The 23,548-nt window shown below is 40.5% G+C and overlaps 1 protein-coding gene across 3 annotated transcripts in view; it reads left to right on the forward strand.

Annotated features, from left to right (window-relative positions):
- garnl3 (GTPase activating Rap/RanGAP domain like 3) overlaps positions 1-23,548 on the forward strand; it is a 90,434-nt gene that overhangs the window by 63,054 nt on the left and 3,832 nt on the right. For 2 of the 3 annotated variants that reach the window (XM_063478209.1, XM_063478210.1), the window contains exons 10-29: positions 1,220-1,318; positions 1,422-1,525; positions 3,374-3,482; positions 3,650-3,695; positions 3,782-3,888; positions 3,982-4,097; positions 4,529-4,651; positions 8,403-8,477; positions 8,718-8,832; positions 8,964-8,990; positions 9,117-9,221; positions 9,991-10,107; positions 13,070-13,227; positions 13,434-13,592; positions 14,028-14,094; positions 14,367-14,474; positions 15,505-15,623; positions 15,997-16,132; positions 18,594-18,653; positions 21,777-21,995. In XM_063478209.1, coding sequence (XP_063334279.1) covers positions 1,220-1,318; positions 1,422-1,525; positions 3,374-3,482; positions 3,650-3,695; positions 3,782-3,888; positions 3,982-4,097; positions 4,529-4,651; positions 8,403-8,477; positions 8,718-8,832; positions 8,964-8,990; positions 9,117-9,221; positions 9,991-10,107; positions 13,070-13,227; positions 13,434-13,592; positions 14,028-14,094; positions 14,367-14,474; positions 15,505-15,623; positions 15,997-16,132; positions 18,594-18,653; positions 21,777-21,995 — 2,169 coding nt within the window. The remainder of the gene's footprint in view (positions 1-1,219; positions 1,319-1,421; positions 1,526-3,373; positions 3,483-3,649; positions 3,696-3,781; positions 3,889-3,981; positions 4,098-4,528; positions 4,652-8,402; positions 8,478-8,717; positions 8,833-8,963; positions 8,991-9,116; positions 9,222-9,990; positions 10,108-13,069; positions 13,228-13,433; positions 13,593-14,027; positions 14,095-14,366; positions 14,475-15,504; positions 15,624-15,996; positions 16,133-18,593; positions 18,654-21,776; positions 21,996-23,548) is intronic. The other variant, XM_063478211.1, reaches the window with a different exon arrangement.

Here is a 23,548-nt window from a genome sequence, read left to right on the forward strand (position 1 = left end):
GGAGTTTACTTACACATCATGCATTCAACTTGTCCCTGGCCGCAGTTTCCTTCTACTAATGGGTTTGCAAAAATAGCGTCAGAAGAAATCCAGACACACGCTTTGCGGATCTGATCAGCTGTCCATTGCACTTCCTATGCTGGAATAAACATCATCACATTATCAGCATGAACTAACACATCTGCGATTTACTGCGAAAACCAGAAATTATGTCATTTTTGCAGGAATTTTTCTTTTTTTTCCAGGGCCATTTAAAGATCTGCTGGTGCTATTGAAAGTTATGTTTGACTTTGTGCCTTTTTTACACTTAGAACTTTCATTTCACTGTTGGAAATAGTTTTACGGAAGAGGATTAGGGCCACCGAAAGAAAAAAAAAGTGGGCATATCTTTTTTTCTTCTTTTCCAGAATTCTGAGATTAAAGACAGAATTCTGAGAAAAAAAATAATTCTGAGGAAAAAGTCAGAATTCTGACTTTTTTCTCAGAATTCTGGAAAAGAAGAAAAAGAAAGACTTGCCCACTTCTTTTTCCAGTGGTCCTAATCCTCTTCCGTATAGTTTATTTTGATGCACATGTAGGGGCTTTTTTGCACAATAATATCTATTTTTGCTTTTGTTGCAGTTTATAAAAAATATAAAACTGAAATTATGAAGTCAGAATGAATTTCCTATGGTTGAAAACTATTTCATTCATCTTTTTTTGCATTTAAAATTTTGAGGGCTACACCTTTGATATTTCTGTAACTAGAAAAATGCGTAAGCAAAACAAAACCATTTTTCAATTTCTTTGTAGTTTATTACAGTTTTTAGTAATTTATGTAGTTACTATGGACTTGATACATACAATATTTTCAAATATGGGATATAACGGTTGTATTGATGCATAGCAACTTGAAATGCTCTTAAAAAAGTCACTACAGCATGTAAAAATGTAGAAAACATAAAGTAAGCTCTGATGGCCTTGTTAAAAGATAGGCTTAAAACAGTTAGCAAGATGACAAGACTTTCTATAACCTCATTAATGTTACTAACCAAGCTAGCTTTTTCACCTTGTTTACAGTTTTCATGTTAAGCTAAGCTAAACTAAGCTTAGCATATAAACTTAAGAGTGGTGTAGATCTGGTCACCAAAAGTGTACTTCTTCCAAAATGTCAAATTAGAATAAAAAACACTACATCCCACAATAGAAGATATCTGCTTAATGAGTTGTGTTGTTGCAGAGACGGGAAGTGAGAACTTCGACAAGTTTCTCAGTCTGCTGGGTGATACCATTACACTGCAGGGATGGGCAGGTTACCGAGGAGGGTTAGACACCAAGAGTAAGAATGTGCACTGTTTGATCACATAACAAAACATCACAAAGGAGGCCATCCATTAAGGTTTTTTTTCCTCTGTGTATTGTTATACTGTTTTTGTCTGCAGATGACACTACAGGAATTAAGTCCATCTACACAGTGTATCAAGGTCATGAGCTCATGTTCCACGTCTCCACGATGTTACCCTACTCTAAAGAGAACAAACAGCAGGTGCGTTACAAGTGTGGTTGTACACATTTGGTCTCTGTTTTTTTGTAACACTTTTAGTGTTTTCTCGATTTCATATATTTTTACATCGTTGTGTTTTTTTACAGTCAGTCACTATGTCTCTCCGGATCATTGGTCTAGATGAAATATTGTAGTATGGATACATGATATAAGCATTTGTACAAACATTCATGATGTTCAGAAGAATCATTCTAATAGTTTTGGTAAAACCTTGAAGTTGTGGTTTTTCGTGAAATATCTTTTTTAGATTTTTAGCCAACATCAGCTGATGGCTCCTGATACCCTGCCCCATTCTGCGCAGGGGTCTTAATGATCTCTTTCCCCACCTCTGACTTTATATGTGTTAGACCACCAGTCATAAAACCAACAAAACACAAATATTTTAAAAATCTGTCAAAAACACATGTATTTATTAGACAGTTAACAAACTGAATCCATGCACCATTTCAGCCAGCCCACTGGCTTTCTCTCAGAAGTTGGAAGTTAGTTAAGCTTTAAATTCAACCACAATAGCTCATGTTTCCATTCAGGAATGCAAGTAACTGACTGTAATTTGGCATCTTAATCAAAAAACAATAATTTCCTTTACTATTTTACCTGTTTTTTTTATGTAAAACGGTACATTTCAAAATTCATCAATAACAACAATAATTATAGTTTAGCATTAAAAATATAATTTTGATTACAGAGCTTGCTCAAACTGATGCATTAACCATTACACAAACAAATAAAAGAAAAGAAAAACGGTAATGACCAGTTCAATCACTTAGGGCAGCTGTGACATAAACCTGACATTGCACTCTGAAGGCTGGGAAGCCATACACAGCTACTACGTCTGTAGCATGTCTCATTAAATACTGAAATCATACAAAAGTGACAAAAATACCAGGAGACTGACAACACTGTTGTTCAGTACTCCTTTCAATGTCTATTTCTGTATCTTTATGTATACAGTTGTTATGTATGCATAAGGGAGTGCTGTGGCACGAATGCAGTAGAATCCTGTTAGTATAGGAGGAGAAGAATAAAAAGAAATGGGCATCGTTGCCTCCTTCTGTAATCCCAGTTTTTTTAGGTATGATTTCAAAGGGCTGCTGCTTAGCAAATCTGACACATCTTGAGATATTCATTCTGGCAGTGATTAATAAGGAATAGTCTGTGCCTGTAGTGCATGTGGGTGCATGACTGAGAAGAGCTCCAGTCACACTCTATATCACACCTTAGTGTTGGTGTAATGTAAAGTCAGATTGTTTTAACTGGTGAAGGTGTTGTGTTAATCATATACAGCAATACTTCTGTATTGTTTGATATGAAAGAAATATATTTTTACTGGTAATGGGACCAAGAGAGTCTCAGACTAGACTTTGGGCATTTTTACATGATTGTACAGGTTTAAAATCTGACATTTTGGCTTAGTTTAATCCTGGAAGAAAAGAAACTCGGTAAATTTTAATAGATGATCAGTGAATTAAGGACAAACACACTGCATGACACAAAGTGCATGCATTTGTGTGGTCTCAAAAACACTGGTAAAGTATTTGGGTGGCTGATTTGGCCTAGCAAATCATAGGAATAATGCTTCTATAGCTCCAGAACCTGCCCAATAACTACTATGTTTCAAAGTCAAAGAATTTATTGGTCATCATCTGTACATGCAGTTCTGTATTGCCATTTATTAAAATGGGGGGGGATCTTGAATTCCAAATACACAAAAACAACAGCATAATTATTGGTAGATAATTCCTGTGACACATAAATTGCAGGGTGCCGAGGTTAATTTGCTGTGTTTTTCCTTATCTCGGTGTCTCTCTTGTTCATCCATTCTGTCAGGTGGAGAGAAAGAGGCACATTGGAAATGACATTGTTACCATAGTATTCCAGGAAGGCGATGATGCCTCATCATCCTTCAAGCCGTCTATGATCCGATCACACTTCACCCGTATCCTTCACATGGACAGCGACTGTCACAGAGATTAAGTGGTAGCCAACAACATGAGCCATGTTTACACCAGCTTGAGATAATGAAGTCACATCCACATCAGAGCAGTGGAACTGTATGTGTTTGACTGTATGTGGTTTAATTGTTTCCTTTACTTTCACGTCTAGATATTTTTGCATTAGTTAGGTACAATAGCCAGAATGACAGTTACAGGTGAGTGTGTTTGGTTTACAGAAGAGTCGATGAAGTTACTTGATCTGCGGCTCTTTACGATCTCGTATGTGTGCTTTCTGCCGCAGGTTAAAGATCTTCTCAGAGGAAAGCGTTCCACTGTTTGGACCCCCTCTCCCATCCCCGCCTGTATTTACCGATCACCAAGAATTCAGGGACTTTTTATTAGTCAAATGTACGAAAGTGTTCAAAAAAAGTTCATCAGATATGCTGACATATTTGCGTAGCCTCTGTCTCCCTTATACTGATCTTCTCTCATCTCCTTCAGTAATCAATGGAGAGAAAGCCACACTGGAGACACCGACGTTTGCCCAGAAGCGTCAGCGGACCCTCGACATGCTGATCCGCTCGCTCTATCAAGACCTCATGCCTGACCTGCACAAGGTACAGCAGCGTTTCCGTCCACGACTCTGCTGCAGAGACCTGTTGTTGTACTTTGTTTGCCATCTATCCACTCTTCTCCTCCTGACTCCTCCTTGTCACTTCAGTCGCTTGCAGTGACTGGAGTCGCTGCTGATTTGTCCTCTGCTGTATTCCACTGCAGCCTCCGCATACTGCACCACACTCCACTGGATTCTGCTGCAATGCTGACTTTCTCAGCAGGGCTCTCTCTCCTCACATCACTTTAGTTCTTATATCTGTTGTTTTTTCCCCTCCTTTCACTGTTGCTCCTAATACAGCTTAGTTCAAGCAGTGCACTGTTCACTCTTGCTGTTCTCACTTCACTTCTAAGACCCTTGTTGCTTTTCTTTTTCTCTCTCCGTGTGGTTGCGTGTGTGCGCGCATGTGTCACATTTTGTGCGTTCCATGTTTAGGTTCCCTTTTCTCCCCAGAACATGTTAAACAGACGGTCCTTCAGCGATGTGTTGCCTGAGTCTCCAAAGTCAGCACGTAAGAAGGAGGAGGCACGCCAGGCTGAGTTTGTCAGAATAGGGCAGGTAACTAAGTACTGAGCACACAAAGACATGTAAAATAGCCTCATGTGTTCTGTGAGAAACACCAAAGAACATGTACACATGCAATTCTGTGCAAGTCTTAAGCCACCTCTCATTTTCATTCATTTTGCTATGGGAGATAGGTGCAACAGTTTATTGAAATATGTGCAAACATATATGGAAATATAGCATATATAAGGTAAAAACATAGTTTGTACAAATTTAATGAGCTTGAAAGTCAATATTTGGCATGACTAGTTTCAGTCTGAACTCTCTCAGGCAGTTTTCTTGTCATTTCTTTAAGTCATCCTCAGGAACAGTTCTCCAGGCTTGCTAAAGTCCATTCAGAGCTCTTATTTGGACATTGGCTGCCTTTCCTCTGCTAAGATGATCCCACACTGCTTCACTAATGTGGATTTCCCCTGACCTCCTGTGTACATATTCACATGTACAGAATTAAACCAAAAGTTTCAAATGCGGATACATCAGTTGCCACTGATTTGTGGTCCAGTTCTTGTGTTATTTGACATAAATAGAGGCAGGGCCTAAAGAGATGTATCTGCTGTAGATAGATTTTTAGGTCTGGCACTTCTTTTGTCCTCCACTTATCCAGTTTCCTCAGATGTTTTAAGAACAAACTGCACACCATGCCAAGAGTTTGGCTAATAGTTATTTGGGAATCACCTTGTTGTTGCAAAAATGCTATTTTATGCCTGTCAGAATGTGTTATTATTAACATTTTTGTAGATTCACTGAAGAAGTAGGAGCAAATTAGAAAGAAATTAGAACAGAATTAGAACAAGAAAAACAAACTGAAAGTAGTCTGAAAATAGTCAGGTAAAAGGACAAAACTGAAAAGGAGTGAAAAAGCTGCCAATGTCCAAAGAAAGACTAAAGAGCTATTGGTCAGCTCCATATATAGAAATCGTGGTTTCTCGAACAAGTCATAGTATGTTTTTACATGATTATTGTTCACAAAATCCTTTTTTTGATCATCTTCTATTGTAGTGAACACTTCAGACTTGAGCTGTAATCAGAGGCTTAATTCAGAATGAGGAACAAATTGTTTTTCTGTCTATGCTGAAAACCATCATTGAGCTTTATACAGCGCCATACACTCCATTTCTCCACCGTGGCAATATTTGGGCTTTTTTGGTGGGGGCGTATTTACTTTATGGGTCATGTATTTTTGATGTAATTTCCAGGAAACTTTCCAAATGATTTAGCTACTACTCAGGGTGTAAAATTTTGTTCTACTCATAAGAGAAAAAAGTGCTTCCACAGTTACCAGCTTCTTCTGTTTGATGTTTTAAGAAGAAAAGTAATAATTTGTAAGGCAAGTGAAAAGCAAATGCTAATCAGAGTTGACTGGGAAGTCAAACAATAATTCTAAACTAAACAGAAAAGGTACCCGAGTCACTGTAGTCTGGTCTTTAGAAGTGAAACTGCCTAGCATGGGTTAGTGTATTTTGCTCTATTCTCTTTGTTTCCCTCTAAAAATGCAAATGTAATGAGTGCTACCTACCACTGCAGGAGAAACTACCCTCTCTCAGTCATTAATGAGGAAGCTCTTTGTACTGATTGGGTTTCAAAGGCTGAATGAACTGAACACCTGCTTGCAGGAGGATAAAGAAGGAATAATAATCTAAGAAGGTCACTGTGTGGCTGATATACCTGATATAATCGTACTGGGAAAAAACCTTACAAAGCACCATACATGGCAATGAACCTGGATGACCATTTTTTGAAATCATATTTTGTGTGAGGCTGGGAGATAGTGGGTATTTTTGATGTGATCACCCATACAGTTTCAGAGTAATGTGACTGTCAGCATGAGTTAAATTATAATAAATCAGTAATTCCCCTCATAAACCGAATACATCAATAATTTTACTACAATTAGTTCTTTTCTTTTTTTTTGATCAACTTGAAAAATATATCCAAAGTCCAAAGGTTTGAACTGAGTAGTACTAATAATTCTTTCATCTTCACTCATTGTTTTATAATAGTCTATATGAGCCTTAAAAGCTAGACACTTGTTATAATAGCTGTACCCTGTAGAAAAAACCTGTTGGAGGAAATTAGTTTTTAAAGTCAAAACCATTTATAGTCGACTCTAAACAAGCAGCTGTTTATTAATCTTAGTAATTCTCTTTTTTTCTCTTTGTTTGTTGTCCTTGTTTCCTTTTCTTTACGTAACTGTTCTATCTCGTTTCTGCTGTTCTCGACTTATAAATACAAAGCTTAGGTATCGACGTGCTCTTCTATAAAGCATTAAAACAGTGGAAGACTAACATCTTCGGTCATTGATTGTTCAGTTATTTTAGAGACAAGCCATTTGTCAGCTAAACTGACTCACAGTGGGGTCAGTCACTGTGTTATGCACGTAGTACACAGTGATGTCATGTTCCCCATTAATGTCTCATAAATCTGAATATGATTTCTCATGGATCTGTTCTGAAGGATGCTTTAGTATGCTGTACGGCTAAGCTACCGCAGTGGTGGTTTGTATTGATCTCATCATCTCCAGATTGCCTGTTTATGCAGGCATGGTAATGCTTTGTGCAGCTTGGATTGGCACTTTCAGTCAGATGGTTGCAGCTTGCACATTTGTACGAACTGTGTTTGAATTCTGAAACAGCTTTAACCTTTGATGCATTATGACTTTTCTTTTTGTACAGTCACCTTCTTGAGCCGTCTGTCACAGTTCTCAGAACCTAAATAAGCATGAAAAACAAGCAATGTCAGGCCAAATAGCAGTAATAGAAAACAGCATGCGTATTTCAGCAAGTTAGGGCTCATTTATCTTGCGCAAGGTCCACGAGTGTGAAAGCCGAGACGTTATTTAAATAACAGATAAATACCGTAAAATGTAATTTCCTCCACCAAGCAGAATGTTGGAGAGGATATAAAGTATCCAGTGTGTCATTAAAAAACACAGAGAATGACTGTGAAAGATGCTAGTTCATTGGCAAGCTACCTCTTTACAGCTACATGATGGAGCCCAAAAGATAGAAAAATACATAGCAGTTCATCAAGGCCTCATAATAGCCACATATAACATCAAAATATATGTTTTAAAAATGCCCCTTTAGTAGCACATAGATTGAGCCTGTTTATTGAAAGAACACAAACCCAGTGGCTGAAAAAGAACTTCTTAACTCTTTACCTCTAGATGCCCTGTTAGAAGCAACCCTCTTTTGAACTGATTGGTTCATGTCATATTTCAGCCTGCCTATTAAACAACATGAGTGGATGTGCATCAGAAATCAGTGAGGATGGTCTCTGTTCATGCAGGTACCCTAGGGAAATCCATTTATTCTAATGGTCATTGAACTGCATCTTTATTGATATTTACTAAGGCGTCAAAACTTGCCATTAATGATGCAGGGTAGATCGTCAGATCATCTTAATGGGCAAAAGAGTTCAAGAAACAGAAAATATCTCAAAAAATGTGTATATTTGTGTAGGTCTGAACTTCATTTTTCATTCTGTCCTGCATCATTCGAGGTTGGAAAATACAGAGTAACTATAAATCTGTTTATAAAAGAAGTCATCATTACCTCGCCACGGTGGTTAAATGTCGCCCTCTCATCGTGGCAACAGCGTGAATTTTATGCTAACATTAGCTACATGGGAGCAAATCTTGATTTCAGATGTCAGACACTGTGGTGATGCAAGACTTCAGACTTCCATCAGTGCAGAATTCAGAGGTGTACGCCGTGTGTCATATCTGATGCCGTTTCTTCCCCAGGCCCTCAAGCTGAAGACCATAGTGAGAGGCGATGCGCCGACTAGCCTCGTCACCACAGGCTTGTGTAGAAAAGAGGTGAGGTGCACATCTTTAAAGCATCTCACCACCTTGATCTTAATACTTGAAAGAACCTTTGTATTTTTTTGCCGTTACAAAACAACTTCATGTTTGAAATGTTTAAAAAGCACTTAATGAAACTGGGAGGGTTGGAGTATCTCTCTTGGGAGCTAAATGTAATTTATGATTTATTTGTAGTCCTATCAAACCAAGTGAATATTAATCCTATTGTGTGCTGTATCAATATGTGTGTTCCAGCCATGGGAGTCCCAGTTGTTCTGCAGCACATTCCCCTATGATATCGTGTGCGCTGACTCCTGGGGTCAGTCGGTGCTGGTTGCCACAGACGCAGCAGGGGTCATGCTGCTCGATGGTGAGGTCACTCTAATCAATACGCCCTGTGCCATCTAAATTAAAGCACCCATGCATAATTGTTCAATACTCAGCAGAATGTAGAGAGCAGCAGCTAACATGATGATGGTAATGATGTTGTCCCTGTTTCAGGCCCTGATCCAGCAGGGTTAGGCATTGGTGAGTGACACAATCAATATTTTCTTATTTAAAGGCTCTTTTTTTTTTAAACCCTACTTGGGGCGGGGATTTTTCTTTTTAATTTGAATCTTTCTTTAATCATGTGATTTGTGTCTTGTCTTTCAGAGCCACAGAGCCTTCCCCCAGTGCACGTGTTTGACAGAACCATGGTGGTGAAGCAGATGCACGTTCTCGAGCCTCAGGACCTGCTTATCACCCGCACTGACAAAGGTAGGCTTAGACCACCGGGAGGATACTGCTAAGCACTGCCTCCCTGCACATCAGAGATCTCCTGTCATCCTTTGAAATCCTCTTTTTGACTCACAGCACTATTTGCAGCAGATTGTCTTTATTTTTGTTCTTTTTCTTCGCCTTACATTTTATCTGTCTTTTCCTGTGTGCGTTAGTGTGTACACGTTTGCCCACCTCCACTGGTCCGGTGAAAACATCGATCCATCGCCGAGATCTAAGGAAGCTGACCTACACAGAACCAGTCCCTAAAGGGGTTCTGTGTGCATGTGTATACAAAAGAGTGTCTGTTTGTCTGAAGAACCACATAGACTGTGAGAGCGCAGGGGGTTATAAAGTACTAAGAGATATCCAGACAGGCAGACAGATAAAATTAAACACAGAGGGTGACTAAGATTTAAAAAACACACAAGTAGTTCAACCGAGAAGTGGCTGTGTACTAACAAACAGCAGTTGGACTTGTCTGATGTTTGCTTTAACTGTGAAAGAATGTAAATGGTTGATCTGCAGATGATTAGCAAGTAGGGATCGTCCAGGTTTGATAGTCATTATGCGATGGCAGGCATTTGTCACGACTGTGTGTGGGCTTTGATGAAGCTTCTGCGAGTGCGCCAGCTTTAAGAAGCCTTCTAGTAATCCTCCTGCAATACCACGCCATTGCCTGGCCGTGGGAGGATGCTAAATAAGAGCTAGCAAATTGAGGGTAGCCTTTGTGCAGAAAAAACAGAAGAGCTTTTTGTTTTGTTTCCAGGAAAGGATGCTCGGCTTTATGTGTTCAGACTCAGCACGATCAAGAAAGGCCTGGAGGAGAGGCAACTCATCAGGGGCAAGTGCGACAGCCGGGAAAACAAACTGGAGAAAACGAAAGGTAACGCACAAGATCTGCAAGAATATGCACACAGTTGCACAGAATGCAAACCAGTCCTCACAGTGAAAAAGGTAAATACACTTATGCAAGATAGAAAAATCTGCTTGAATTTGACTGAAGTTGAAAGCATCGGATAGTACCCCATCCGAACACTTGTGATAAATTTTTCCCCCTGTTAATACCTTTAGGTTCATTTGAGGATAATATGAGACTACAAGATTGCTCTTTTTGTGAGCATCCTTCAACAGCAGCTCAAGGGAGAAAAGCAAAAGGGAATTTAGAAGTTTAGAAGAAATTGAGTTGATTTTAGTAGCGCACAACCGGCAAAACACACTGGTCCACTGCGTGGATGTCACACTTTGCCTCTCGTAAGTGTGAAATGGACATGCATGCTTAAATTCAAGCCATTATGAAAATAAATGTAAAAACATTTAAAGAGACATTTCCAAGACATTTAAATGTTGATACATATCAGCTACCTAGCTTAATCGTTTCTGGCATAAAAGGAGCCTGAAATGTACTTCATACATTGGTCATTCACGACTCCTTGGCTTTAAATCTATTATTTCCCCCTGCTGGTAATGCAACTTAAGCATGTGGTGGACTAGTGTGTCTATTACCCCTTAAGGTGCTTTAAATTGTAAGGTCAAGATGCTAAAATAACACAAGAGAAAATCCCAATAATCAGGCAATCCGCTATAAGCAAGCATTCGGCAACAGTGGGAAGGAAAAACTCCCTTTTAACAGGAAGAAACCTCCGGCAGAACCAGGTTCAGTTGGGAGTGAGGGGAGGGAGACAGGAAAAAAGGCATACTGTGGAAAAGAGCTAATTTGATGATGATACCTCATACATTCAGATCAACGTTAAAACCTATTTTAAGACAGACTGGATCGACTGATAGCATCTCGCCATGCTCCTGTTGGTATAAACAGGAGATAAAACAGTTCCTACTTGGGAACCTACTTCTCCACTGGCCTATGGCAGGTGTTGCCAACTATCACACTCCGATGGGTGCGCCCGTTGTAGCTCCAGAGCCACAGTCACCCCATAAATGTGGAAGAATGTGGTGGCTTAAGCAACCAGCACAGCTTGAAGTAAAAAAGTAATCTAATTAGCATCTGTAAAGACATAAACTTCTGCAAATTAACACAATTGATTGTTTTGCTATCAATTGCATTAATGTGAAAATGAAAGAGAGATTCGTCTTGATGCATGCTCAATCATCCAGGAAAGTAAATCTCCAAAAGTTCATTCTGTTCATCTGGACGTAGCGTTTTGTGGGAGAAACGTTTCGTCACTCATCCAAGTGACTTCTTCAGTCTCAGCTGACTGCAGGTTTCCCCAAATCTTATAAACAGTACATTTGCATAATGACTGAAACCAGCCCACTGAAGGAACAATGGGCTGGGAGGTCAGCTCCTTAATCATAATTATGCAAATTCTCATGACCATTGATCAACAACCACTGACCAAAACCCACTGATCAAAGACTACTGATCAATGGCCATGAGTACCATTCACAGAGAGTTGGGGAATGGCTGCAATCACAGCATTGTAAGATGGCGAAAGAGTCCACCCCAAGGATCGGGTCCCCCGACACAAACAGAGTAACGCAAACAGAGTAACGCAAACAGAGTAACGCAAACAGAGTAACGCTCCTGGCACTTAACGCTGTTAAGTGCCAGGAGGATTGCCAGGATTTATACATCGGGGAAACCAAACAACCTCTGGCGAAGCGGATGGCACAACACAGAAGAGCTACCTGGTCAGGCCAGGACTCTGCAGTCTATTTACACCTACAGGCCAGTGGACACTCTTTCTATGATGAGGATGTACACATCTTGGACAGGGAAGAAAGCTGGTTTGAGCGCGGAGTCAAGGAGGCCATTTACGTGAAAAGGGAAAGACCATCTCTGAATCGAGGAGGGGGCCTAAGGGTACATCTTTCGCCATCCTACAATGCTGTGATTGCAGCCATTCCCCAACTCTCTGTGAATGGTACTCATGGCCATTGATCAGTGGTTGTTGATCAGTGGGTTTTGGTCAGTGGTTGTTGATCAATGGTCATGAGAATTTGCATAATTATGATTAAGGAACTGACCTCCCAGCCCATTGTTCCTTCAGGGGGCTGGTTTCAGTCATTATGCAAATGTACTGTTTATAAGATTTGGGGAAACCTGCAGTCAGCTGAGACTGAAGATGTCACTTGGATGAGTGACGAAACGTTTCTCCCACAAAACGCTACGTCCAGATGAACAGAATGAACTTTTGGAGAAAGAGAGATCCAGTCAGCTGCGTTAGGCACAACACTAGGGGAGGAGTCAGAGAGAAACTCTGGGTTTGTTAAAGAAAATCTGCCAGCGAATAGAGTCTGTGAATAGCCCAGGGATTAAGGAATCCTCATCTCAGGGTTAGCAAACTCTGTTTTCTGGAACAGGCCTGTGCTTCATCATATTAGGCGCAGCCAAAGCCACAGTGCTGGCCTGAGATGGCCATATGAAGAAATCTATGCCAAGCTGACAACAGCTCAACACAAGTAGAAAAACTTGGAAAACAAGCTTTTTGAGCAGATTGAAACCTGAGCTTTTGGCTTACAGACATAAAAAAAATGTCTTTGAGCTGTAAATATTGTACATCTGTATCGAAAAATGTACAAATGTTCCTAAAGAAGTAAACATCTACATTTCTGACCTGTTGAAGGATTATCTGAATATGTTTATGAGGTTGTTTACAAGGTTAACAAGTATCTAATCAATTCTGAAGTGCAACCTTAATGAATCCCCTTTTTACAATGTACACACAAATACACACACAGTGTTATATCCACTGGTGTCATGCCAGCTGTCTGAGCGGCATGCATTGATCTGCGGGACGATGCCAGGGAACGGCACCTGCAGCAGCAAACATCCATTATAGTTTCCATCTCTTTGTCAGCCTCCCCTCTCATCCGCTTTGTCCTAGGTTGCCATTTGTACTCTATTAACACCCACCACGGCTCAGAGCTGAGGATAGTAGCAGCCATCAGGAACAAACTCCTCCTCATCACCAGGAAACATCCGCGTTTCAGCGCCGTCGCCACAGGAGCGGATTCTCCAGTGGAGGAGTTTCAGTACATACGGGTAAATCAAAGTCCACATGAGCAAAGGGAAGGTGGAAAAACAGCATATGAATCAAGCATGTACATTGTATTCAATAGCCAAATGGTAATGGGGGCTAAAAAAGAGTCTAATTATCTATCAAACAGAAGAGGCTGAAAGAAGAACGAAGACAGGAGTGTAAAAGTAAAGAGTGCTAATGTTAACCACATGTACCACGCTCCCATTAGGAGATCTGTCTGTGCGACCCGCCGGTGGTGATGTCGCTGGTGGACGGTCCAACCGGGGAAAATGATAATATGATTTGTGTGGCCTACAAACATCAATTTGACCTGATCAATGAGAGCACTGGAGATGCCTACCGGCTTCATCACGCAGAGGCCAACAGGGTGAGGCACACACACACGCAGACACACACACACAGACACACATATTAGCGGCTTTCTCTTTGCTTTCTTGCATTTCTATGTGATGTTTATTGAAGCCAAACAGGACTGAAACCTTTAGTTAGCGGCTTTATTTACCTGCTGATTACTAGCCTGCTTGGGTGAATCAACACATTGTCATTCACAGCCACCAGCTGGGGAGGCGAGAGAAGGGAGAAATGGATGAGCAGGCTGTAGGATGAACAGCTGCCTTAATAAAGCATCTCATTCTGCTTTCTATTTAGAGAAAAGTAAATCTGTAGCTGACATGCAGTGTATCTTCTGTATTGCCCTGAGGGTACTGACCTGACATTATTTGTTAAAAACAGTGTCTCCTGTTTGACCTTTCGCCTCTGAACCATCTTTGATTTCACTAAACTGACTTCTTTGTGCCTGCAGGTAAATTTTGTAGCGGCCATTGATGTGTATGAAGACGGGGAGGCAGGTCTGCTGTTGTGTTACAACTGTGAGTGCCCCCCACCACCATCCCTCTCTTGACTCCAGACATTTCAGATGTTGTGTAATGTCGGCTATCTGCCTCTACTGTCAAAGCCTTTTCCTCTGCTACTGGAATAAAAATCATTGCACAGAGACAGCTCCAGAATATTAAGAGTGAGGGAGCTTTTTATCCCTCTGCTTCAGCTATATAAAAGGACAAAAAGCTGTCTGCCCTCTTCGAGTCACAATAAAAGGCTGCTGTCGATTGTGGTGTACCTGAATCCTGTGTGTCTTTTGCAGATATTTGTTACTATAAGAAAGTTTGTCCGTTTAACGGCTCCACACCGATGATCCAGTCCAACACCTCGGATTTCCACTTCAGCTGGAACCAGATGCCCAATGCTATTGGTAGGTTGCCACGGCAACAGTTCTCGGGGCCCCACCCTGCCCATTGCCGCTGGCCTGGCCGAGCTTCGTGTCACCATGGAAACATCATGTGTAATCACAAGCGTCCGACTGGCCCAAGTGATTACTTGTGCGTGTGTGCGCACATGTGCGTGTGTTTCTGTGTACATTTTATTATTAACGCAGAAGGTGATGAAAAAGAAAAAAAAAAGCTGGTGTTAAACCTGTAACCCTGGCACTGCTCATAACAAAATGCTGCCCCTCTGGCCTCCTGTGCATCTGTAATGTGTCCTGCTTTAATATGCACATACATATACACACATAAAGCCAACAGTGCAGAGTAATCACACAAATGTATTAAAACATGTGGGAGATCTTCAATTTAAAATCAGCTCACACCACTGGCATATAAAACAGTCATTTTCATAATTTAAAAAAAGTAATCACACCCTTTTGATATAGTATGCTGGATCAAAATCTATACTTTTCTGTGTACAGTGGTTCCTCATTTATCGCAGTAGTTACGTTCTAAAAATAACCCACGACAGCCATCTTCCTGCTCAGACCATTTCTGGTGAGACTTTGCTGAACAATAGATGGATTTGCTGGATTTTTATTTCCTATTTCTTAATGACATTGCTTCCATATCAGATAGTCTCCCATGTCTTCTTGTGTTCTCCACTTGTCTGGTTTCCTCAAATTTCTTTAAGGACACACTGCACACCATGTGGAGATGTCTAACTGAATCATCTTTTTGTCGCAAATTACAGAAAGTCTGTCTCATTGGAGACAAAACTATAAAGAATTAGGCACCACCACTGAGGCACCTATAGTACAAGCATGGGTTGGGCGTTTCTGCATATATATTTAGCCAATAATCTAATAGTAATAATTCTTGGTGAAACTAATAACTACAAATTTGAAGTATTAAGAAAGGTCAACATTGCTTACATTTTTTGCATTGCAGTCATACTTGATTCAGTGGCTTCCCTTTGATGAAATACTTTTTCTTATGCTCCTGGTGTCTTTGCAGTTTGTGCATTTCCTTACATCCTGGCCTTCACCACGGACTCCATTGAGATTCGACTAGTGGTCAATGGCAATCTTGTGTACACAGCAGTGGTCCCCGAGCTGCAGCTGGCTGCTTCACGGGTCTGTATAAATGACAACATATCACACCCACTGAACAAGAATCCTCAAGTTTGTGAATTTAGTTTCAGTGTCAGGCTTCACTCTGTTGTAGAAGAAGATGTCTGGGAGCTCTCATTTCAATCCATCTTTATTATCCCTGTGGGAAATAAGGCTGGTAATCTGCATGGCTGCAAAAGCAATAATACAACTATGATTTATACACTCCGATAATTGCAAACAGAACAGTGCGCCTGAGATCCAATGATTCATTCTGATTCTTTGTTTTTTCTTTTTCACCTCCTGCTTCAAACCTTTCTGTTTTCCTGCCTTCTCTGCACGTCCTTCTTTTCCTTTCATTTCCCTCTCTGCTTGCATCTGCTTTTTCCACCCACAGTCAGACATCTATTTCGTTTCATCGGCTCCAGTGAGCTCAGCCTCCAACTGTAGTTCGAGAGACACCAGTTCCCAGAGTTCCCCACAGACACCCACCGGCTATGAGATGCCCATGTTCCCCTCGCCGCTCGGTGATGGTAAGACCAACGCAGGATGTTTGACTTTGGAGTCTCTCTTAGCTTCAAGCACTGCAACATTTGTGTACATTAGTTCAGGTTGATAACGTGCAGTTTTCTGTGACAGTAAGTTTTTCTTTAATCACTTCTGCCATCATTTTTTTTTATGAGAAACATTATAATGTCCTCATTGCTGGGTATTTAGAGTAGCAGTAGACGAATAAGTATCCTGTCAACAGCCTTTGAACCCTACAAATAATTGTACCTACAAATGTGTTTACTTTTATTTATTACCGACCTTCTTGCTTACAATTATTTCAGAGAAAAAGTCATTCACTCAACAAATTTTATGCTTAAAAAATTACTTTTGCGGCATTTAAACATGAGGTAGAAAGACTTAGGTGCCTTTGTTTAATTATCTTTGTTACCAAGCCAAAACCGGTACAAAAATGTTGCTTGTTGGTGTGTTCAAGGACCTACTCATCATCTGAAATTTTGCTTTAGATTAAATTTGCTTACCTATGTTGAAGGGCAGGGATGGGATGTCAAAAACGTATTTTACATTGTGAACCAAATACATCCCACTTTGATCTTAATTGGGCCGGACAGAAACCCTTTCTCTTAGTGTAAAGAACTTTAACTACACATTTAATCCCTGGAATAGTTTAATATAAGAAAAAGGAGTGCAGTTTCAACAACACATCTCAGTTTTTCTATATGATATAGAAATGTTGCTGTTGTAAATAAAAGAAATCTGGAAAACCTTTGGCTTAAAGTGCAAGAAATGTGTAAAATGGCCTAAAACATTCTGGTTCTGTCATTGCACTTTATTTGTAAACCCACTGGGAAAAAAAAAAACAAAAAGAGAATTTCCTGTCAGTTAATTATTCATATATTCATATATTTACTTTGGTGTAGTATGCCCATGGGGGAGGTCTTTATCACGCTCCAAAACCTGTGAAAATATAGTTAAAACTCCAAAATGTATGCTTTTTTATTCCTTCACATTTTTAAAATTGCCCAGTGGGTCAAATTGGAGTCTGTGCCTAATTCCGGCCCAATTCTGGCCCCCAGGCCTTATGTTTGATACCTCTGTTGTGGGAAACATTAGACAGATAAGCACAGTGAATATTGCAGAATACGCCTTCTTTTATTTCATTTAAACACTATCTTTTAAAAAAAGACCAACACTTACAAAGTGTTATTCTGCCTTGTAACCCTCTGTGACTCCTCTTTGTCATTTTTATTGTTTATTTTTCTAAGATTTCTTTTTTAAGATTTCAAGATTTGAGAGAGTGTGTATAAAAATGCTGTAATTCCTGAAGAGGTAATGCAATATTTTGTTAGATCTCTTGAACTGAAACTGAAGGTCTGCACTTCAGTCACATCTTGATTGTCCAACATGGTGATGTATAGAGGGAAAATTACAAAACTGTCCAAATACTGACAGATCTGGCTGTAAATCATATTTATTCTACTAAAGTTTCACTCCTTATTTTCCCACTGGTTGTCCACCACACTCTCCAATGTTTCTGTCTCAGACCTGACAGTTTGAGAATCCCTTTTTGTTTTAGGGTTGTCACCAGGCAGTGAACTCTTGAATTTTGGAGGATCCTTGAACACACCGTTTTTCAAAACAGGCATCCACGTGGCCTCCCGTTCATCGACATGCTGCCAAAAGATCACAAACTTTTCACTGAGATACGACGTTCCTTACATAACTTACAAGCATCTTCATATGAGTTTTATACCCATATGTAGTATGAGGTGTATGAAAAAAAGCTTGTACCTTAGCTAAATGTGATTTGTAGTTGAAGGACGAGAACATTTGAAAGCATCATTGTGATCTTTTCGATTGCCAATTATAGTTACAATATAGTTACAATATAGCACGCACACTCTCCCAGACATCTTTCATTGTATGTTTGACCATTTAATACACACACCCCCACCAGCACCACCACCTCCCCATCCTGCTGTTCCTGATCTCCTCCAGATTAATACAGCTTGTACAAGATTGTCATTCACTGTCTGTCAGCTGACTGATGGACAGTGCAGTCTAGCTGTTAAAGACACACTAAGGTTTCCATGTAAGTCTGAACTGCAGGGAAGAGTGAGACTTAAGAAAAATAAAAAATAAAAAGGTTGTGTTCCTGCTGCTGCTGCACCATCCAGGCAGTCTTTTCCTGAGGGAAGTGGGTATTTACAGGTTCCATTAAGGCTAACGGGGAGGAAGGTCTGGCTGTTGCTGCTGCAATTAGTCAAGTGCAGGATTTCTGCTCATGTATATCATTTTTATTAAAGGAAATCTCTTTTTTTTTTTTTCGGTTCAACTGGCCGTGCAAATAATTCTGCATTACTGGAAGATGTAGACATAATAGAGAACCTACTATGTATGTGTGTGGGTGTGTGCGTGTGCTCCTAAATGTATGTTACTGTGTGTGTTCAGTTTGTGTAACCCTCTTCTTCATCCCTGGTTCAGATTCTATACGGATCCCCTATGGTACCAAGCTTTCCCTGTACATGTCTAAGGATGCTGAAGGTACTTTAGGATTCTCCCACAACTTGTCCTCTGTCCATAAAAACACTCATAACGCTGCCCTACTAACATGCACGTGCACCCAGAGTGTATCACCCCTGTCTGCTCCGAAGCAGCATGTTGACTTGAACGTTGGTTGAATGTTAAGTGAACATTATGTCTTCCCCACCCCCACTCACCCCCCTTTCTGTCTGCCGACTAATTAAAGCATTAGCGCAAGGGGAGAATGAGAAGGGAGAAAGGAAGGTGCTAGAGCTCAAAGTACAAAAGTGAGGCAGAGGTGATGAAGATAAAGAGTTATGAAATTACCGGGAAGGGGGGGAGGAAGAATAGGTATGCAGGGAGTGTGAGCGGAAAGGGAGGGGTTATGGAGGCTGGGGGGAGGGGGGGGTGAAAAAAAGGAGCAAGAAAAGGGAAAGAGGGAAGGAGAAGACACGTCTGCTGCAGCATGATTTACAGATTGCACTGTCGCCATGGAGACTTTTGTCAGCCCTCTTTTTCGATCCAAAGTAGTCCAAACAGCGGTGCTACAGTCTGATGGTGGGTGGGTGGTCGGGCGGGGTGTTTGGAGAGTGGAGGGGGGGGGGGGGGGGGGGGGGGGGGGGAGAGAGAGAAAGGTGGAAGGGTGCTGACAAAAATCCCATCCTCTTAACTGCCTGTGCGCCTGCCGTATCTGCTCCTTGGGAAGGTTTTCATCTGACGTAATCACATCAGTGATGCGAGCAAGATGTCACTGATGTGGCTGCTAGCCACCATCCACCTCCACTGGCTTAAAGACGCCACGTTGTTCTGGTGAATTTGACTCCATTTAGTACTAAAAACATCCCTGACAACTATTTATTTGATTTTTGGTTTTTTTTGCCAGTGTGCTGGAGTGTGACACTTCCCCTGGTCCAGAAACGCATGTGGAATATATTGATCTCTGCAACTATATATTCCAAATACTTGCATGCCTTGCCGCATTTTTGGCTATTTCCTTTTGCTGTCGGACGACACAACGGCAAGTGAGAGCTGATCTGTAACAGCACTAACACAGTGTACCTGTCAAGCATCAGCAGTGACCCTTTGTTTTTCACAGTGGGTCTTTAACTCTCCTCTCACCCGCTGACATTTCAGATGAGACGGACCCTTTTTTTTTTTTTACTGCACACTGCTCCGCCTCGATTCACTCTCATTCACTATCACCAGCCTGCCTCACCGGAGCAGTGTGCAGTTTCTGAACTCCAACACTGCTCCCAAGTGGAATGGCTGGGCATTGCCAGTGGGCACACTGCAGCTTTGTGGGCAGATTGTGTCACTTGAAAACTTCCAAACATCCATTCAATGCATCTCGAGCAGACTTTGTAGTCTCTGTTGAATAATAGATGGCCTGCTATAAATGTCTACTGAACAGTTACATTAGCTCGCTGTTGTAAGGAAGATTAATTTTAAGACTGCGTGCTGTTTCAATAAATAGCACTATAAATCACTTTAAAGTGGCTTCATTTAAATGTGGATGAGTCCTAATTATATACAGAATTAATATTACAGCTGACTGTTTTGCAACGCATGCCACATGTGATGTCATAGATGTTTTACTGCGCTACGAAAATACAAAAGTTAAAGACTTGATCAAGCTGTGTCACCTTTGCTTTTTCAGGTTTTGTAAGCTTTTGCTTTTGCAGTCATTATCAGGTTTTTTTTTTTTACTGGTCCTTACTGGTGCATTCAAAGACTTTTATTTCCAGTGAAATAAAATTATTTCTCATTATAGCTTTACAAAATCGACAACATGTTTTTGTGAGTTGGAGTGGCTGGCACACGGAATGCAAGAGCAATGTTAACAAGTTGAATCTTTGAGAGTCCCTGAATGCACCAGAAAGGCGGAAATATGCTTCTAGTGTTGATATACAAGATAGATGCCAATATTTACATGTCTGAAGCCAGTCCCTGGTTATTTCAAGTGTGTTTAGCGTAAAGATTACAAATGTGCATCTCGTGTAATGGCGTTCGCTGCATTAGAGTCTCAGAGGTAAGAGTATGTTTCATAATACCCAACAACGGAGTTTCAAAAAAGCCTAATCTTTGAGTCAGGTGAGAGTTTTGGAGTATCCTAAAGCTGCACTGAAAATGCCTGCAGATGATATGTATGTGAGTGTGATGTATTGTAAATTTAGCTCAAGTTAATATATAGCACTGTGCAAAAGGCTTGAGCCATCCCTCATTTCTTTATATTTTACTAGGAAATGGGAAATAGGTCCAGTGATATATTGAAATGTGCAAACATGCAGAGAAATGCAGTACTTAAAAAGCAACAACAGAGTCTGTACAATTAAAACAAGCCTGAAAGTCAGTATTTGGTATGACCTCATTTCCTCTGAAATCTTGTAGGTACCCGATGGAGTATCAAAATTTGACTGTGCTTTTCTGCATTCATTATTCCATCAGTTTTTTTTAAAGACCTGCAACACCACTGGTTGAAATGCAGCCCCAAATCATGACAGACCCCTACAATGTATTACAGATAGCTGTAGACACTCACTGTCCTGAACAACTTCTTTTGTCTTCCACTTGTCCAGTGTGCTCAAATGTTTGAAGAAATATATGCATACCATGAAGAAATATGCCAAGGTTTGAGTCAAGTGGAAATAAAGAAAGACAATCTGGTCCTGAGAAGCAAACTACAAAGAAATGTGGGATGCTTCAAAATCTTTGCACAGTACTGTATGAGAGGTAGAAATTTGGAAACCACTAATGTAGTCACATGTTAATGTTTTACCACCTGGGTTTTTGTACAGATTTTCAAAAAAAAAAATCAAGAGCACAGGCAGCTCTTTCCCTCTGTTTCTCATCTTTACGTTAAGCTAAGCAGTAGCTTCCCAGTGGTAACTTACGCAGCCAAATAGTCAAAAATAAAGTATTTAATTTTCATTGCACTGCCATGCAAAAGTGTTGAAATATTGACAAAAATAAAAGGTTCAATCTCTAGTTGTAAACTCGGAAACATATGGTATGTTTTTGAATTTCTGCTAAAGAACTAAAGCCAAGCCTTCTTTCTTTTTTGTTTTCATTTTGTGCGCTCTCATGTCATGTACCACAATTGTTCTTCCTCACTGCTACCTCTTCCTCTGGGTTTCTTCCTCCCAGGTGAAGCGGCATGCAAGCACATTTTTAAGATCCCTCTGTGTAACTTGGTGGGCCGCAGCATCGAAAGACCCCTGAAGTCCCCTCTGGTCAACAAAGTGCTGACGACACCAGCCCCCACCATGGTGGCCCCAGCTCCCCTCATCTCTGCAACACACTCGCTTTCCTTATCCCGCATGGAGATCAAAGAAATAGCCAGTCGCACACGGAAGGAGCTGCTCGGTAAACTGAAAAATTATTTTACGCCATATAGGAAGTTTAAGTTGTTTTTATGGAACTAGTGCCCACTGGTGCAGTTTTGGATTATCCCTCACATATCTGCTCCTTCATGGTACGGCTACATTTGAGCTTACTAGCAACAGCAAAGCTACATGATCACAGTCAGTCAAAAACACACACAGAGATTCCTTTATTTTTAGTTAGATCTAGTTGCTGTCTCTATGTTTTATTCTAAAATCTTCCTCAAAAAAGCTAATTCCTCAAACACATTTTGGTTTTGCAAGAACAGCTATATAGAATCTCAATAGGCTCCTCCTGTTCATGTGAATCTTTTATCTGTTTATTCATTTCTGGTTGTGTTATTTCAGTTATTACATTATATGTGGTATCTTCGATGTCTAAGGCAGGACAGGCAGCCATTGCCCAACTCCCTGTGAATGGTCCATGGTCATTGATCAGTAGCTGTTGATCAGTGATCAAGAAAGTGACCTCACAGCCTCCCAGTGGAAAGACTACGTCCAGATAAACAGAATCAACTTTCTGGGAGACATCACTGTACTAATTCTAAAATCTTTGAAGTACTCTCCAGTATCGGTCTCAGATGCTATTGCAGTTTAGTGGCTCAGTCACAGTAGAGTAAAGATATGATATAAACCTCCTTGCAACTACTAAAAATTGGTGGTTGCCCAGTGAGTCCATTGAATATTTTGAAATTTAGCAGCCGATTACAAGTAGTTGCATTGACCAACTGGTAACCCATAGGTTAAGAATGCAAATCCCACAACCTGTAGTTGACCACTTTTGATCACACAGTGATTGCACAGGTTCCCTAGAGACAGATTGGCAACAGGTTGTAATCAGTGCGAGTCAGTCTGGACACATCATCTAAGTGTGTGTTTTTAATAGCAGACCTGCCTCAACTGGTTTCCAGCTGGTTGTATTCTGGTTATATTCCTATATAAAAGCACCTGTGTCATTTTGCAGTTAAATTGCTGGATTCTGAATGTAAATAGTTAATGTGAATTTATGTTAAATGTTACATTTTTGTGTACGTAGTTGGCGACACATTTGTGATTTTCAATGATTTACAGTTAATCATATTATCACAAGTAGATTGCATACAGTTTCCAAGCTGACCTTATTCAGTCACAAACTGATAGCAGACTGACTTAGACTTATTGCTGTTTTCTGACTATCTTGATGCACCAAAGTTGCTTTCAAGACGTCAACTGTGGTTAAAAGCAACACTCAAAAACACAGAGATCACACGGTCACATTCATTTTGGTTGTGCGGCATCTCTAACTACTGTTTTCTCCAGCGAGACTGTAGCATTAGAGACTATATCTGAGATATGAAATCACCACATGGCTTTACACATTTGGCTTTGTAGGAGAAGATCCCAAACAATGTGTACCTTCCAAGTCTGAAGTAGATCCGTTTTGGGTGTTTTTTTAAACATAGGCAAAAAGCAAAAGTTTGACATTTGGAAAAATGTGCTTATTGGCCGTGTTGTGTGAGGAGATTAATCCCACTGTTATATGGTACTTTTACACTA

Source organism: Pelmatolapia mariae, linkage group LG7, assembly GCF_036321145.2.
Source record: "Pelmatolapia mariae isolate MD_Pm_ZW linkage group LG7, Pm_UMD_F_2, whole genome shotgun sequence".
NCBI lineage: Eukaryota > Metazoa > Chordata > Actinopteri > Cichliformes > Cichlidae > Pelmatolapia > Pelmatolapia mariae.